Source organism: Xyrauchen texanus, chromosome 12 (genome assembly GCF_025860055.1).
Source record: "Xyrauchen texanus isolate HMW12.3.18 chromosome 12, RBS_HiC_50CHRs, whole genome shotgun sequence".
NCBI lineage: Eukaryota > Metazoa > Chordata > Actinopteri > Cypriniformes > Catostomidae > Xyrauchen > Xyrauchen texanus.
This window is the reverse complement of record NC_068287.1, coordinates 26479341-26498973: the sequence shown is the minus strand read 5'-3', so window position 1 is coordinate 26498973 and position 19633 is coordinate 26479341. Positions and strand designations below refer to the sequence as shown.

General features: G+C 35.6%; 1 protein-coding gene across 3 annotated transcripts; it reads right to left on the bottom strand.

Moving 5' to 3' along the window:
* Positions 1–1109: 1109 nt before the first annotated feature.
* LOC127652884 (histone acetyltransferase KAT7-like) lies at positions 1110–19581 on the bottom strand. Of its 3 annotated transcripts, none has more exons than XM_052139311.1 (15): positions 19370–19581; positions 15665–15806; positions 11700–11879; positions 9886–10119; positions 9713–9795; positions 9497–9583; positions 9211–9309; positions 7875–7985; positions 6944–7135; positions 5019–5108; positions 4695–4835; positions 4477–4570; positions 4073–4219; positions 3844–3950; positions 1110–3163 (listed from the first exon to the last, which is right to left on the bottom strand). In XM_052139311.1, the coding sequence occupies exons 1-15, from the start codon at positions 19382–19384 to the stop codon at positions 3065–3067; spliced, it is 1821 nt and encodes a 606-aa protein (XP_051995271.1). In that variant the 5' UTR covers positions 19385–19581; the 3' UTR covers positions 1110–3064. The 3 variants fall into 3 exon arrangements, with proteins under 3 accessions (XP_051995271.1, XP_051995272.1, XP_051995273.1); XM_052139312.1 differs by having other exon boundaries at positions 7896–7985; XM_052139313.1 differs by lacking the exon at positions 11700–11879 and having other exon boundaries at positions 1112–3163.
* Positions 19582–19633: the final 52 nt, after the last annotated feature.

The following is a 19633-nucleotide window of genomic DNA, read 5'->3' as shown; positions in this document are numbered from 1 at the left end:
ACATTGTAATCTGTGTTACTGGCGCATCGACTAACTGTCTGCAACTAAACACCGTCATTCACTCAATGAGATACGGGGGGGTGATCGGTCAATATGGATGTTTACTTTTTGGTCAATGGGGATATTTAACTTTTATTGCCAAAATAAGTAAAATCAAAGACATAATTAATTGTATTATTATTTGAAATATACTCAATGATGATGGTTTATATAGTGTATAATATAATAATAATAAAAAATAATAATTAATTAAATTAGTTTTTACCTATTTGTTGGGGCCCACTGTCATTCAGGGGCCCTTGGAATGGTCCTAACTTTCCCCCCTATACGGCGCCCCTGGACCAGACCTTTGAAGCTCCAAAAAATTCATTAAGGACAAATAAACGTAATCCAGAATGCCTCGCAATCACTTCAGGTTAGAAAGAGATCAATAGTTCAACATTTTTACTATTAATATCCATTTTCAGAACGTGAAAGTGGAGATTTATAGCAAAAAAAGTACTTCAATATTGATGTTTCTCACCCACACATAGCATTTTGCTTTTAAAAACGTATATCAACCTCCTGTAACCCCACAAGTCTGCTGTGTGCATTTTCCATTTCCCTTTTTGATGTGTAACTAGTAGCTCATAATAAAACAAAAAATCTTTCTAGAGCAGATGGTTTTCCTAAAAAATGAATGTCCACATGTGGACAGCAAGACTATTTTGTGAAATTTTAAATAACACAAATTTATATAAAGCATCATCCAATCACTGTCAACCATGTTAAACTAAAATGTAGCATTCTAAAATTCTGAATCTATGTACTGATTACCACTGTCCCATGTCTGCCAAACATGTTGAGTGCTCCAAACAGCATCTGACTGCAGCCTAAAATGGAACTTTTGGTCGGTTATTACAATTCAGTGCACTTAGCTGCATAAAAAGCTACAGGATGCTCCCTATTTAGTGAATTCCATAACCTCCAATGTGCGGTCTCTCTTCACTGGTCTCAGAACAGTTTGAAATGCACCTTATTTTCATCCTATCTCCATATAAAGCCTCTGAAAGCAAAAGTTTTCAGCTTTTGGATGAACCCATTTATTTACAATGTGAAAATGTATAGTAAATATGTAGGAATGCATTAACGAATGTTTAATGTATTGAATCGTATTGCACAGTGATATCAAAATAAAATATAACAAATTGTATATTAAAATAAAGTGAAATGACCCACAGATATGTTAGAGTTGACAGTAATTAAAAAAACTAACATGTTTTTTCTACTTTTGTGGAAATGCGGTGCCATTTTCCAAATATGTGTACATCATGTTAAAATAAACAGATTTTTTTAAAGCGGCATATCAAACAAAACTAGAGACTCTCCTCTTTAGGTTTCAGAATTAACAGCATGCTTTTATGTCACGTGACTCAGCGCTCCAGAAGTTTACCTCTAAATGACAGTCTAGAATTTTGTGAACAGCATTTAGTCAGTTGATTTAAATTATGCGTTACATATAGTGAAGCCAAAATACAACGTCCACGCATGTGGACGTGGGGTGTCATGAGGTTAAACCACTGGAGTCTTGGATTAATTTTATGCTGCCTTTATGTGTTTTTTGGAGCTTGAAATTTCTTGTCACCATTCACTTGCATTGAAAGGACCTACTGAGCTGAAATATACTTCTAAACTATTTGTTTTTGTTCAGCTGAAGAAAGGACGTAATACACATCTGGGATGACATGAGGGTTATAAGAGAGTGTTCATTTTTGGGTGAACTATACCTTTAACTACAACTACTTCTTGTTGGTTGAAAAATATTCAGTGCACAAATATTCAGTACCCATTTATGCTATATTTCTATGGTTACTGCAGTTGGCAAATAAACGGAAACTCTATATGCCACCCCAGTAATAAAAGTAAGCTTGTGCTGTTTCTTTGGTCACAGCAAACCAAAAAACTGAAGCTTTTTTTCTATTTCCATGGTTGCAACCCTACAAACTGAAAAGAGTCTGTTTATTCTATACTATAGCAAGGTGCATCATAGTGAGATTTCATAAACTGCCATTGCTCGCAACAATTTATACATTATTAACATAACAAGTGACACAATTTATTTTGGGGGAGAGGCATACAAAAGCAAGTGCAACACATGCTACTGGCATATCATAATATAGACAGCTGTACACTATGTGGTGTTTACAAGTGCATCCTGACAATTCCTAAGAGCTGAATAAATCTATTCCAATACAAATAGCACAGTAGGCTACGTGAACTGCAATAAAGCCAAGGTATTCTATAAAATAAGTGAAACTGCCACTTAAATTGTATTTTTAATTATATACTTTCTTAAAAAGAAATACTTAGATGAAGGGCTAATAATATATCACATTTACTGCAATGTGTATGTCCCAAAATACAAGTTTTAGTCACACTTGAGCTAATGAATAAAATATTCTTTGTATTTAGTGAAATGACTTTAGTTAAGGTCAACTAGGGCTGGAAATACATATCTGGTTTAGGGGAAGAAAAAAACAAAAACAAGGACCCAATTAGAAGAGGCAAAAATCTGATGAATCCCTTCAATGCTGAACTCAAGCCATTTGGCTGCTTGTGACAAGGAACATTATCATATTGATTGACTAATGTGTCCTCACAAAGCCAGAATTTCCTTATAGTGTTGAAATTGTGTCTGTTCAAATAAATATTCAACAGTAAAATAGACAGTTCTCTAAAAGGAAGTGATACAGTAGATAAGTTTGTTTCTTACAGTAACTAAAAACAACATTAAAAACAAATGGTGTTTGAGTACCAACCACTGTTACTGGTGATTTGTGAAACTGGTAGATAAATTAGGTGATAAGATCTTGAATGCCCCGTGCCATGTACGGTAACCATGTTTCAGATAGGTAAAGCAATGTACATAGTCTAACTGCACTATGTGAAAAGAGATTTACTCAACTATGATTGCAGATTTACTAACTGTAAAAAAGAAAACGCATTCTATGCGTTTAGCTATTCTAATAGTGACCAAGACCTGTTAAACTACAGCAAAGACTGAAGAGCATGCTGATGAATTTTCTTAAGTTCCTTTGGGTGGGCTCCACTTCAAGGCCACAGGGTCAATAGTCTTGTTGCTTCCACGTTTGTCCTCTTTGGTTTTCCAATCATCAATTAGATCCTAAAGATTAAGTGCAAACTTTAGCTTAATTTAGATACATCAAAAACTGCTAGATGACATAAAAATAAACCAATAGTTTATGTAAGGAACCTGTGTTGCTTAAATCCCTACATACACTCACTGAGCACTTTATTAGGAACACCTGTACACCTACATATTCATGCGATTAACTAATCAACCAATCGTGAGTCAGCAGCGCAATGCATAAAATCATGCAGATACGGGTCAGGATATTCAGTTAATGTTCACATCAACCATCAGGATGGGGAAACATCTCCGTGATTTTGACTGTGGCATGATTGTTGGTGCCAGACGGGCTAGTTTGAGTATTTCTGTAACTGCTGATCTCCTGGGATTTTCACTTACAACAGTCTCTAGAGTTTACTCAGAATGGTGCCAAAAACAAAAAACAACCAGTGAGCGGCAGTTCTGCGGATAGAAACACCTTGTTGACGAGAGAGGTCAACTGAGAATGGCCAGACTGGTTCGAGCTGAGAGAGAGGTAACGGTAACTCAGATAACCACTCTGTACAATTGTAGTGAGCAAAATAGCATCTCAGAATGCACAAAGCGTCAAACCTTGAGGCGGATGAGCTACAACAGTAGAAGACTATGTCAGGCACTTTATTAGGACCATAGTGTTCCAAATAAAGTGCTCAGTAAGTGTACATTACATTTACCTGTCTTTTTAAGATCAAGTGCTTCCCTTTCCAGTACTTCAGCATTTGGAGAGACTGTAAAGTGCTGACAATGTCTACAGGATTGACAGCTGTTTCTTGACTGATTTCTTCTCCCAAGAGTTAATGTAAGAGGATATACAAATGAGGAAAATAACAATGTATAATTTTTTATGAAAAGCAATGACATAAATGAAGCATGTAATACAGATAATACTAGAACACTATGTACCTTTAATGGAGATTTCTTTGCCCTGGAAGTCATGTAGGTAGCGCAGGAGAACTTCTTTCCAGTAGCTTCTGTAGCTGATGAGGCCCAGGTCAGAGAGAGGGCGCTCAGGGGAGCCAACCTTCTCTTCCACTTTGGACAGTAAATAACCTTTACAGAAACAAATCATCCACACATTAATAAGTTAACCAAGTATCTATAAGTGCACCCAATATCATCATCACACTCTAAAGCCTAAATGTAACAAATTATGCATACTATTTAAAACCAAATATTGCAATTGTTTTAAAAGCACCTATTAGCAAGCCGCAGCAACACATTAATACTTTGTTTTAGAATAATCACTCGCAATAACAAATAAAAGATAGTAACAAAAGTATACAAATGATCTAAACTACTAAACTCACTGAAATCAATCAGCATCTTGCCATAACCCTGCCTCATATACTGTGGCATGGTCAGGATGCAGGAGACATTGTAGTTCAGGAATGAATTCTTTTCCTAAATCCAGAGATGTATTTTGATTACCTTTAGACATGGCAAAATAATGCCATTTATAATAATAATAATGCCAAATAATCACTTACAATATAACAGAACTTTAAACCATTCACCAACAGATTACCTTGGAGAAGTATCCAACAAGGTGACAGCCAGTATTGTCAGCTTCAGTCATCACATAAAATAGGAAAGGCTCCACGTCATAGTATAATGTTTTGTGGTCCAGGAAGAGCTTGGCCAACAGACATAGATTTTGGCAATAAATCTACGAAGGGTAAATGTCAATATCATTAAGGCTGAATAGATTACTGATTGCAAATTAAGCTCAACAACTCCTAAAATGACCAAGTCTAGGTGAATGCACACCAACTAACCTGGTGATACCCAACTTTTAAGTTTTTAAATAAAATCACGAGTCCTGGAAAGAGTCCCTGGAAAAAACCCCTACCTTGTTCTTCTTGCCGTCCACTTCAAAAACAGATATCTCCCCTTTTCTGTAAATCTCGTCACCTGGTGGGTGTTTCCACACACATTTGGCCTGATTCCATGTAATATAAGAGAGAAGGGCACGTGTCAATGCCACATTACACAATTATCAAATATTGATTCAATCTTGTAGTATTACATTGTTAAAATTTTAGTTGCATTGCATAGTTTCATATATGGGTGGTTATTAGCGATGTCAACAGCACAGGCTCTTCAGTGCCAAGTCGATACTAAAATTAAAAACGTGGATGTGCGCATGGATTGGGCAAATGCACCTTGGTCAAGATGTCCATCTTGGTAAGAGTGTGTCCTAAGGGAATGCATACAGATGGGACTACATTTTTTTTTATTTGTGTCGAAATGGTGGATCTGTGCATTAGGTCTTGCAGTCTAAATGTAGCCTAATATACTTGCCAGTCTATTATATAATTAATCCAAAAGCAATACTGACAAGAAATGAGAAAACCACTCACTGCTATTAATTTATTTCTTTGTTACTGACTGTTTACCTGATTAATTACTTAAAGTTGAAGCAAGATTTACTTAAATAAGAAATACTTGAAAGCTACATGTCATTAGTTGCATAACCACTATCAGGCCAGTGCAAGCCAGGGCTATCAACTGGTTAGCTGGGGCCAATAGCCTTGGTCTTTGAGCAGTGAGACCAAAATCGTTCTGCATTCCCACTATCGGGACAATAGCCCTGCAGTGTTACCCTAAAACCCACCCTTACTATGCCTGACCAATGTCACACTCCCCACCCATTTCACACGCAAAAAGGGAAACTCAAGACGAGGTATCACGCCATATCCACACTAATATGTTTTAGTTTGAAAACGCATCATTTTATCTACATTTTGGACTTCTGTCCACACTTAGATGGCATTTTTAAAGCGAAAACTGAGCTTTTCAAAAACGCTCTCCCAAGTGGATATTTGAAATATTATATTTGAATATTAGATATTTGATGGCGTATTCGTGTTGTAGTGTGGACGGAGAAAACGGAGATATCTGAAAACGATGACGTATTTGTTGTCACGTGACACAGATATGTGATCCATTCAACCCAAAACAATCAAGATGGCAGTTGTAGTGGCGTTGTTGTGCCTGATATACTTCAATAGCATTGTTGAAGATAAACATTACTTTGTACAACCTTCACATTGCATTCCTTCAAAGGAAACAGGAAGTTTACACAGAATTGCTGTCCAGCGACAGAACACAAGGACAATTGCGTTTCAGACTATACATGGAACTACGATTTTTCGCATGCACAGAAAGGGGATTTAAGAGTTTTTATACATTTCAGTGTGGACGAGACATTTTTGGGAAATGCTTGAAAATGCCAGTGTGGACAGAGAGCATTTTGAAAATGTAAACAACATTTTCAAATGGATCTGGAATTATGTGTTCGTAGCCTCAGACTCTGGAGAGGAGAGTAGCTAGGCCTCAAAATGAAAATGGTTGAGACTGAATCTGCTGTTTGATTGCTTATTTTGTTTTTTTTTCTTGGTGGAAAGTGAGACTCAGCAAAACACCTTTGACAGGTAATCGGCAAGCCAAAGGCGTTTGGCCGTTGGCTCCGAGGAGGCACAATGAAGCGCCAGAAATGACAGTGGGAACACAACTGGCCCTGGCATGCACTAGCATGCCCTCATTTGGCATGGTGTTCAGTAGCATCTTAGTTTTTCTGTGGCATCCAGATTCGTGAAATTGTACACAGCAAAATGTATTGACTACTGACATTTTTGAATCATGACAAGCCTAGTGGTTATATGTTACCAGAATATGAAGACATCAACCTGACACTACTAGGCCATTTTGAATTGTCTATATGATGTTTACTGTACTAGTATTAACTGAACATGTAAATATGTGAAGAGTTACCATGTGACGTCGCAGAATGGTCTGACTCTTCATGTATTTGAGGCAGAACTCGCACATGTAGAGTCGGCCAAGTCGAGCATACTCTTCAGGGTATGGTGAGTGGTACCATGTATCCAGCTCATAGCGACCAAACACAATGGTCTTGATCATGTTGCCCCCTTCTGTGACCTGTCCCTGGAGCCTGAGTTTTTCCTGCAAGTACCAATCAAGAGTGGGAGAAACACAGGTCTGAAAGCAATGCAATGATTGAACACAACCAAAAGGAGAAAACCCTAAAGCCTACCATACCACCATGTGAATGAAGAGGTAAAGGATATATCAAGAGCTAGATTTCACACTGCAAAAAATAATTTTCTTAATCAGTATTTTTGTCTTGTTTTCCAATAAAAATAGCTGAACATCCTTAAATCTAGATAAATTTGATTCAGAAGCAATACTAAATAAGATATTTCACTTTGTTTTCAGAGAATGAATTCAAGCTTATTTTTTATTACATAAATAAAATTTAGTTTTAAGCTTAAAATAAGAAAAAAGGACGTCTTGTTTTAAGGATGTTGAGATATTTTTACAGCTTGTCTGTAATGATCTGATTGAGAACTGTTTAAGTGATTAAGATTAATCCCTTTGCGGTCCCATTTAACTGGAGAAAATAAGGTGCATGTAATTTCAAGTGATTAATCGCCTTAAGGAAAGGCAGAGTTGGCAGATAATGTATTGTACTTAAAACTTTGAGTGACACTGATATGGCATGGATGAGAGAGACTGAATGGTAGCAGTGTTGAAGCTACAGTGAAAAAAGTGCAGTGTAGTCCATCGAACATCCCAGAGAGTAGAAAGTGAGGTTCAGCCCACCTACGATCTTTATAGATCCATGAGAATGAGGGGGAGGGAAAAAAAAGAGGGAGAACGTGTGATGAGTTTTCTCTCTTACAAGATCATCCGAGGCACGTGCCTGGGCTTTTTTAAAGAGCTCCAGGTCATAGTCACTTGTGATGTTCTCAAGCAGGGGCTCACGACTGCTGCCATGTATCTGCCTGTGCTCCTGAAGAATGAGATGGTACAAAAAGAAGACATTGTTTTTGTAAGATCAAAACCATTTATTTCTATTTTTAAATGTCAGATAACAATATGCAAGAGCAGAAATACAACAATAAATAAAAACCAGTGTTGCATATTGTTATCTGACATAACAATATGCAACACTGGTTTTTATTTATTGTTGTATTTCTGCTCTTTCATTTAATAATGACTAATTAATCATTAGACTTCAACAATAAAAACAAAATTCATTATGAATATTTTAATAACAATATTAACTACTACTATTATTATTATGCATGCAAAGTTATTTTGTGATCTAGACAGTAGCCTATTAATTTCACATTTGAGGGGTGTTATATTTATTGTAGTTTCTTACTGAAAGAGATCTAATGGCTGTAAAAGTTGCGTTGCTATTTTTTAGAGACCCACAAAACAATGGCATTTATCGGTAGACCCAATATTAAAGGGATAGTTCACCCAAAAATGAGAATTCTCTCATCATTTACTCACCCTTATGCCATCCCGGATATGTGTCTTTCTTCTGCAGAACACAAATGAAGAATTGTAGAAGAATATTTTAGCTCTGTAGGTCCATAGAGTGGATGTGAATGGTGGCCAGAACTTCAAAGCTCAAAACGCATGTAAATACAACATAAAAGTAGTCTGTACAACTCCAGTGGTAAAATTCTTATCTAAAGAATATATTTTATATTAAAATTATATCTCCACTTTCACTTCTCTTCCACATTCTTCATGTTTTTGGCAATTCACATTATTTGTGCATATCGCCACCTACTGGGCAGGGAGTAGAATGTATAGTAAAAAAGGACTTGGATATTTAACAGTTTCTCAAACCTATCATTTCGCATCTGAAGAGGGATTTAACCACTAGAATCTTTTGGATTCATTTAATGCTGCATTTATATGTTTTTTGGAGCTTCAAAGTTCTGGTCACAATTCACTTGCATTGTATGGACCTACAGCACTGAAATATTCTTCTAAAAATATTTTTCAGAATTTTCATTTTATGGTGACATCCCTTTAAAGAACCGATAACAGATTAGGTAGAAAGGCATGAATATCAGTTAAAAAACATTGGTGAAACCAAATTCAATTCAATTTGGTCAGTTAGGTGAATAAGTTGAATGATGCATCCATCCACAGTCTTTAAATTAGCTTTGTTGAGTTGTTGAGTGTGAAAAGTGATCTCATATTCTAACACTCACCATGTGCTTATCTTTTTGCTCTTTAAGAGGAACAGAATTTCTCTTCCTCCTCATTTCTGTCACCTTTTCCTTATACCGCAGCTGTCGCTCTAATTGGGCCTAGAGGGGAAGTAACTCAAGAATGTGAGTGCTAGTTACAGCTTTATTAACATGTGATTAACCTGTAGCAATCACCACAAACCACCTCAATAAAATAGGGATAATTTGTATTGCTACCATTTATTGATAGAACATACCATTCCAAGAGTGTAGACTAAGTGAGGATAAATATTTGTTTTGGCTTTACCTGTTGCCGAGCAGAATGTCGGTTCTCATCCTGTCGTTGTGACAGTGTCCTTTCCTCCACATTTTTGTCACGAGAGCTTGCCTTCACCTACGTAAAAATGTAATTTTTTTTATCTTGTTGAATTTGGCATCTAACTGATAAATCTTCTGATAAAATAATCCCCCATGAAGTTCTGTCTGGCTAAAACTAGAGCCCAAATATAAAAATAGACATTACCTTACACTCATCTGCTGAAAGGTTATGGTACAGCGGACATCCAGATATTGAAAAGTGCCTTTCATGTTTCCCTGTCAAATGTCCTGAAAAAGGAATAAAGATTAAATCAAAATGTTTGAGCATTTGAATATCACATTAAAAGATTACACAAAGAGGACCTGGATTCCAATTACCAAGTGAGTTACAACCCGGAGTAGGACACTTCATGTTGAAGTTGTAGCTCTCATGAAAACGGCGGCGTTTAGGACGGTGAGCGAGGCCACATTCTTTTAGTGACAACTCCTTTGCCAAACTCTCATCATGAGACACATTTGGGCTGGACATGTCAATGTCCGACTCAGAGGAATGAGCATTGCCTGTAGGCGTTCTAGGTGGGGACTCATCGTGGTCGACCCCATGTTTACTGTCTGTATTACCAACACAACAAAAGACAGGGCTGTATTAAGTTTATCAGTTTTATAGTTTTTATGATTTAAATGAAATCATCAATGGAGTAAACAATTACAAAGGAAAAGGGAGCATAAAGAGGTTAAGGTGAGTGCTAGGATTTAACCACCTACAGTGCAAACCATAACATTTAAAAGGTTTAGGTCATCAATCAGAAATCTGCACTGTAAAGATTAATATCTTGTAAAAACAACAAACTAGACAGAACAAGGCACATTTATTCGTAAAAAAAAATCCTTAAAAACAGTTTTAAATAATCCTGTTATTGCATATGATTGTTATGTAGGGCTGAGCGATAGGATGATGTAACTACATATCCATGATATCTGACAAATATCCCAAATGCCAATTGCAACAGTCATTGACAGACAAACATGAGCATTTAAATAGTTCTCACTCTTTCTTTTCTGTTTCCTTTGTTTGAAAACAAGAATTGCGTCATCTATGAGAATGCTCCAAATGAACGAAGAGCATCTCAGGAAGTGCTCTGAGTATAGTTCGCTAATTAATCTTTTTATTTACGATACAAAGATGAAAGTGATTAAATCATAAAATACAAAAACATGTTCAATATGAACGTAAAATTGAGTTGAATTCTATCTCATTTTCTTTAAGCAGCATTAACGGCATTAACGAAGCACTATGAAAACACAAATTCGATAAAAACACAAAGTTATTTATTAGGCTTACAAAAAGCATGTGCTTATTTCTGTTAGTATAAGCACATACTATGTGAAGTAAACAAACTGTTGAAGCCGTTTTATTAAAGTAGAAATGATGTGGGTTGTGTTGAACTTTCTAGAGGTAACGGTTTATTGGCAAAAGGGGCCGGTGAAGTAAGTTGAACAGCAAATGTGTGGATTTGGGGAGGTGGTTATATATGATTCTTTTGACCACTTCGTTATTTTAATTGCTTTTACGTTTCGTTTGAAGTGCATATTGAATTTAGAAATATCTTTGGTTTAAGGTTTTTGTGTTTCAATAAATTTTGATTTAATTTTTAAAGCAAAATCAATAAAGCAAAAACAATCACCTATCCCTCAGCAGTGGGGGCCTGGGTGTTCACGATGAAATCAGATATCGCGATTGTTTTCCTAACAGAAATGTAAATATTTCTTGCATATCGCCCAGCCCTATTGTAAAGTAAATGTTACCTTACAAAATATTAAATGGAGTTTAGGGTGTGTACTTTTTTTTTTTAAAGAAAACTAAATTAAAAACAATTGGAGCATGGTTCAAATCAATTTACACTTCAGCAAAATGAGAACAGAAAAAATAAGCATTGGCCATGGAGTAATCAAAATAGCAATATAACATCCAAATCCCACGTAGTATTCCAAAAAGTTAAATTTTGTCATATCTTAACAAAAACAGGTCAAAAGGGAATAAATGTACAACTGGTTAAAACAACCTGTCACTTGTCCCAAATAAAAAAATATCCAAAGCAAATGAAGGAAAGCACATGTGAGCAGAGCAAAGCATGGAGATACTCTAATGAGGGAAGGCATGAGTGAAGAACCATGCGGTTTTCTCCTCCTACCCCTCTCTGAGATTTCCCCATGCTGCTCCATGTCTGAGCCAGAAGAGCGACTCTGCCGCAGGGGGTATTTCTTGGGCGAGACTGTCACCCCCTGCTGTTGACTACGTGTCACACGTCGGGTGGAAAAGTTCACCACCTCTTCTGAAACCGGGGCAGAAGCATCCCCCACAGGACTTGAATCTAGAAACAAAGCTCTCAGGTTTGTTTGTTCATTTGTTCTTTTTTTTATCCATCTATCATGCTTCCAAACAATCAACCTATCAAAGCATTCTATCAGTGAATCCTCTGTAGAACAAAAACCTTTACTGTCAAATTGAACATCTGGAATATATGATTTAGTTTGTGGATTCTCTGTGTCTTAAAATAACTACGTTTCCATCCAAGGATTTCAAAGTAAAGCTGATGGAAATGCACATTATCGCTAAAATGTCACAAATGTTGACATAATATTTTTCCGTTTAACTCAAGCGCATAAACTCTATGTCGATACATCAAATGTTGCAAAAACATGGTTTGGAAACACTTTTTGTCGATAAAAATTGCATTATTGCAAAAATGTGGTGTCACATGACAGAGTTTGCCCCAATGGTTAGCCTGTGTTAATCATGATGACAGTATTGAAAGCCAATTTATTGTACGCGATTATGGATTGATCTTTACGGCATATAGAGCCGATCTGCAAACGTGACACTTCCAGGAGTGCCAACACAAATCTCGTTGAACAAATGAATGGCCACTGTTTGCAATTCATTTAATCACAGTATCCTTCCGTTTATTTATTAAAGTTCCTTTTCCACACCATTCAAAATAATAGACAGCAGTCATGGAATTAGCCCACAGTACAAAAAACATATAATTTCTGTGCATAAAGAAGTTTTAAATTAAGAATAAATACACAATACTAGGTGAAAAGCTTCAGCGTGCTTTTTTTTTTTTTTGGAACACAGCCCAATTCTATTAAATTATTGTTTAGTTTTACTTTTTTTTAGCAAAATCCCCTGTATTAAATTAAATAAATTAACAAACGAAAAAAGAATTAAATAATAAAAAAAAATGATTAATAAAAAAAACACTTATAGACCTATACAGGTGCTGGTCATATAATTAGAATATCATCAAAAAGTTGATTTATTACAGTAATTCCATTCAAAAAGTGAAACTTGGATAATGTATACATTCATTCCACACAGACTGATATATTTCAAGTGTTCATTCCTTTTAATTTTGATGATTATAACTGACAACTAATGAAAACCCCCAAAATCAGTATCTCAGAAAATTAGAATATTGTGAAAAGGTTCAATATTGAAGACTCTAATCAGCTAATTAACTCAAAACACCTGCAAAGGCCTTTAAATGGTCTCTCTGTCTATTTCTGTAGGCTACACAATCATGGGGAAGACTGCTGACTTGACAGCTGTCCAAAAGTCGACCATTGACACCTTGCACAAGGAGGGCAAGACACAAAAGTTCATTGCTAAAGAGGCTGGCTGTTCACAGAGCTCTGTGTCCAAGCACATTAATAGAGAGGCGAAGGGAAGGAAAAGATGTGGTAGAAAAAAAGCGTACAAGCAACAGGGATAACCGCACCCTGGAGAGGATTGTGAAACAAAACCCATTCAAAAATGTGGGGGAGATTCACAAAGAGTGGACTGCAGCTGGAGTCAGTGCTTCAAGAACCACCACGCACAGACGTATGCAAGACATGGGTTTCAGCTGTCGCATTCCTTGTGTCAAGCCACTCTTGAACAAAACACAGCGTCAGAAGCGTCTCGCCTGGGCTAAAGACAAAAAGGACTGGACTGCTGCTGAGTGGTCCAAACTTATGTTCTCTGATGAAAGTACATTTTGCATTTCCTTTGGAAATCAAGGTCCCAGAGTCTGGAGGAAGAGAGGAGAGGCACAGAATCCACGTTGCTTGAAGTCCAGTGTAAAGTTTCCACAGTCAGTGATGGTTTGGGGTGCCATGTCATCTGCTGGTGTTGGTCCACTGTGTTTTCTGAGGTCCAAGGTCAACGCAGCCGTCTACCAGGAAGTTTTAGAGCACTTCATGCTTCCTGCTGCTGACCAACTTTATGGAGATGCATATTTCATTTTCCAAATGGACTTGGCACCTGCACACAGTGCCAAAGCTACCAGTACCTGGTTTAAGGACCATGGTATCCCTGTTCTTAATTGTCCAGCAAACTCGCCTGACCTTAACCCTATAGAAAATCTATGGGGTATTGTGAAGAGGAAGATGCGATACGCCAGACCCAACAATGCAGAAGAAATGAAGGCCAATATCAGAGCAACCTAAGCTCTCATAACACCCGAGCAGTGCCACAGACTAATCGACTCCCATGCCACGCTGCATTGCTGCAGTAATTCAGGCAAAAGGAGCCCCAACTAAGTATTGAGTGCTGTACATGCTCATACTTTTCATGTTCATACTTTTCAGTTGGCCAACATTTCAAAAAATCCTTTTTTTGTATTGGTCTTAAGTAATATTCTAATTTTCTGAGATACTGAATTTGGGATTTTCATTAGTGGTCAGTTTTAATCATCACAATTAAATGAAATAAACATTTGAAATATATCAGTCTGTGTGTAATGAATGAATATAATATCCAAGTTTCACTTTTTGAATGGAATTACTGAAATAAATCAACTTTTTGATGATATTCTAATTATATGACCAGCACCTGTATCTATGCCTTTTCTTTACACAAACTTAAATTAGCTTTACCCTGTTCTATAGATGAATGAAGTCGGCTGAATGACATTCTCAGAATGTTCTGCCCTTTTTTCAAGACTATAAATTATCAGAACTATTTGTCCAATGCAGAGTTCACTTTCAGAAAACGAGCTTTTGAACATTTTAAAACATTCAAAATATTTTAAGCTCGGATCGCATTTACTGCTTCTTCAGAAAATATAAATTAGCATTTTGAAGCTAAAATAAATTTTAGATGATAATCAAGTTCAATTGGTTGTTAAAAGTTGCAGGAGAAATATGCGGGACATAATGCAGTTATGATGGCGATGCTTTTGATTAGATGATTGTACAAAATATTGAATATCAGGAATGTATCATATGTAAACCCTGATATAACAGAGCATAATTTTGTTTCCCTTTAATAACTGTGCACACTGCATATACACATTGACTGATGGTCCTCATACTGAGACAGAAAGTTTCCCCCACTACTTTTATCGGCAGGTTGCCAGCTTGAACAGGGCCATGACGATACGCTTTCGGGTCGGAACCGGTGCCAACCTGTGATCAACATCAGGACCAAAATTACATTCCTATCAGAAGGGCAACTGTTCCCTTCTGATTGCAATTCCTCCTCTTCTGATTGCTTTTAATTGTGAAATTATAATGATAGTAAACTGGCTAATTTTAATGAATTGTCTCAATACTCTCCCCATTTTACCAAAACTTTGGAGGAAAAAATTAGGGACATAACACAGATTTCTGAATGGAAACGGCTTCAGGGCAGATTTCTTTTGAGCTAAACCAAAACTTACAGACAAAACAAAGACAAAGTGTTTTTTTTTTAGGCATGGCATCATCACGCACACCATTTTTATCGATAAAAGGCCATTTGAATGGAAAAGGGCAGAAGGCAGCAAATGTCGCAATTTTATTTCTCGCATTTTCACTTTGTCGATAACAAAATAGTGCAAAAGGTGGATGGAAACTAGGCTAATGTTAAGATAAATCCCAAAACTCTCCACTCAAATTTGATCACCCGAGTATTTTGTGGTGCAAAATTATTTATTTTTTCTTCTTAATTTTGGGTCAGAAGTAGTGTAGCTTTTCTAGTAACTGTAATAGTCCAATCACTAGACATGATTACTTCTCCTTCGTGTCACTGATGAAGACAAATGTCAGTGCCAGTTCTATATATATATATATATATATATATATATATATATATATATAAGATTTCAGCATTACAACTATCAGGTTGGTCTACCTTGTGAGTTGCGGATGAGTCGCAGTGAGGAGCGAGTCAGGCGGGTATTCCTGATTGTGTGGGCATCACTCTCAGAGCTGTCTGTGTGCTCAGCAGAGAAGTCTGAATCCTCTGTACCATCAGAGCTACTGCCTGCATTTCTCTAAGTGTCCAAAACATCAAAACATAGTTTAGTGACTGAATATAAACTGTGTATGTTATAAAGACACTGTATCACATTTGAATTTACAGGGACAACATTCTCACTTGATAAAAACAATAGTTCTAGTGTAATTGGTGGGGACAAACTTAATCACTGAGCTGTGGCCCATTAGTTTGAACTAGGTGCATATAAAAATGGGTGAACAAAGATCTAACCAAAATGTCATTCCTTGAGCTATGATGCTTTGAAAATCTTTGCATAGTTTCAAGAGATCCATCACTTTGCAGCATTATTTTGGGTGAGTTATAACAAACACCCTCATGAATCTCAATAAATCAATATAATATTTATCCTGATAGTTAATACTGCTTTAAAAAATGACAATGGCTGTGAGAAAAATAACCATATTTTAACCTTTTAATTCATCACAACAACATATTGTTTGAATTAATGAAAATATAACTACAAATCAAAAATAGGTTAAAGATAAGGAATATGGAGGCCCAAACCTGCAAAAATAATAAATAAATAAATGTAATAATAAAAAATAAAAAAATAAAGGAATAAATGTCTTGATAAAACAAATATAATTAGTTTTTAATTAAATGTATTCCTGAATTTATTATTGTATGACTTTATTCCTTTCTATATTTATTTTTAACTTTATTTTTATTTATTCATTTATTTTGCATTGTTTTTTTATTTATGTGTTCATTTATTTTTTATATTTATTCCACATATATGTATTTCCATATTTATATATTCCCATATATATTTATTTATTTATACATGTATTTATTTTTACTTTTCTGTGTGCAACATGGAAATGAGGGAGGCGGTCCTTGCGTAGCTCCAGTGCATCATTGGTTGAGAGCTCAATAGTATTATCGAAAGCAAATAAGATGGATGTCCCACCTTAGCACCCCCTGATTCGCACAGATTCAGAATATGCAGGGAAACGTCTTGCAGAGAGTTTAACAATCCAGGATGTGCTTCGACATTCATACCGGCCTACAGCTCTCCTAAACCATCAATAAGCACCTCTACTCTAAATTAAACATAGTCATTTGATGTGTGGTTATCGACTTCATTCGCTATGTTGCGCAACTCTCTAGATATATGTGAAGAGTCAGCTATATAATGAACAATCATAACAACAGAAAACAATATTATGGATTTGCGGACATCAAAATATGAAGTTATATACACAGAAAAAAAAAGAAACGCATAAGGGTAAATCATAGAATTTATGAAACTTGCTCATTTTGTGGTTTTGTTGAAGAAACGGCTCCCCATTTATTTTGTGATTGTATAATAACCAATACATCTTGGATTGACTTAAGCTCTTATGTTTTTAGCCCCACAAATAGCTATATTTTACACGATATGGCGATGACCTAACATCACATCAAAACAAGCCAAGAGTAATCGAGCACACACTTCAATCTATGATAAACCAATGGTAAGCAGGACCAGCCCACATAATTGATGGGAGAAATGTAAGAATAAATACAAAAATAAATAAATGTGGGAATATTTAAATATAGAAATAAATACAGATGGGAATAAATAAATATAAAAATAAATGAATGCATAAATAAATTATAATAATAAAAATGAAAGAATAAAAAAGTTTTAAAAAAGAAAAAGAAAAAATAATAAAGGAAAAAAAGTCTAAAGAAATAAATTCAGGAATAACTTTCATTAAAAAATAATTATATTTGTTTTATCAAGACATTTATTCCATTATTTATTTTCTTATTATAACATTTATTTATGTATTTATTTATTATTTTTGCAGGTTTTGTCCTCCATAAGGGAAACATGAGATTTGTATTTTATATTATTATTGTTAGTATCCGCTAATTAAAGGAAAGCAAACCCAGTCAGCACATTTTTTACACAAGCAATTTAACTTAACACTCATTTTATGGCAAATAAATAGATTAAAAATGAGTACACCCTTTAAGTTAGGGACCCTAATCATTTTAAATGCAATTCATTCAAGGTAAAAAAAAAAGGTTACATTTTTTTTTTTAATGAAATAAAATGTAAACTACATTTACCAACTATTTTCAAAACATAATTTCATTTAGCATTTTCACAAACTTTTTCCCCAAAATTTTTTTTTACTTTTGTTTTTACAAACTGTTAGACAAGTGTATGTAATTATGATAATTCTCTGTAATGAAATTGATTTTGAATTTCCCTTTGGGGTCTTCTTTTTGTTTTGTAAAAGTACACTTGTTTACAGACACTGTAGACAGTATTTCATCCTTTTTATTATAATTACTTTCGACAGTTTAATACATAAAAATTTAGAATTCAATGTAAAATTCTTGTGATGATGTTTAGATGGTCAAACTCCGGCTTATATAAAAGAATTGTTGCAACCTTGTAACTTCAGCAGGAATCTGAGATCTTTGGAATCTGTGTTCATTTTTAAAAAGCAGCTAAAAACCCATTTGCTTAAAATTGCTTTTGTCTAATTTGTTTGTTTTGTCTTCTGTTTTTTTTTTTTTTTATTATTATTATTATTATGGATTTTAAGCACAAGAATGTGCTATAGAAATAAAAATGACTTGCATAATTAGCACGCATTTGTGCTTTTTTCTACAAGGAGAATTCTGCTTCTGGATTCTCAGCTACATAGCCCTATGTCTAAAGCATACTGTCTCTGAAACCTCTTCATCAACCAAATATTTAGGATCTGGACAACATTTCTGTCCATCTCTGCAGCATCATCTGTCTCTGAAATGTCTTCATTTATTTAAGTTTTACAGCCCAAAAGGACTTCTACGGCAGTTAGTCTTTTGGAGCACATTTTACTATCGGTGTCTGACAAAGTGTTGAAGCAATGAAAAGAGGTGTGAGAAAGCTCCTTTTGACCTCACAGGGCAGTGAGAACCAGACATAACAAGGAAACATCAAATGTCGTTTTTATTTTCTGTCTGTGCAGCTAACTTTGAACATAAAAGTATGTGGGTCAAATTGACCAAAAAACATAATTGTTCATCAAAACACAAATTTTGTGTAGCCTTTCCTAAACACATCTGGGTGTCCACACTTAACATGAGTATTTATGACCCTCGTTGTGCCACAAAATTTCAAGAAAAAAAAACACAAATATAAAAAGGTTTAACTGTGTTTCAGGAAGCTGACATTTTTAAAACAGGTCAAATTGACCTTAAGAGGATGACATAAAAAAGAAAGATGGATGGCTATATCCGAAAGCTTAGTCAGCTGACTTGCTGCCTAATCAGTAAATGGCCAAACCCACAGCGTTTTTGAATAAGCGGAACTTTTAACAAACTGGTCTCAGAACAGTTATAATGGCACCTCATTTTCATCCTACATTACACAGCCTCAGAAGGCATCAGCTTTCGGACGCAGCCAACGTTTGTTTTTGATGATTAGGATAGGCGCCCAGCATGCAAGCTGTTATACCTCGCGTATGTCTGAATCTAGCAGGCGAAAGCTTCATGAATCAGGCTCGTGATGCTGCGCACAGACACTAGTCTATATAAACATGAACGCAACTGGCCTGAATTATGTAGTCCTACCTTCCGCCGTGGCATTGCGCTTCTTCAGTTTTCAGGCTTGCAGTCTATTTCAAAGGTATAACTGCCTTATTTCTTCATGTAATTTTATTAGATAAAACTGTCACTGACCGCGTACAGGCTACATCACAGTGGATTTGAGGGGAAACATGAATAACTAATAAGGAAACAGTATTATATCAACGTCAGTCACAGGTCATATATGCGCTCCTCTGGTTGCACGCAGAACACTTCCGGTAGAGAATTCTAAATTAAAGGTCTCGTAGA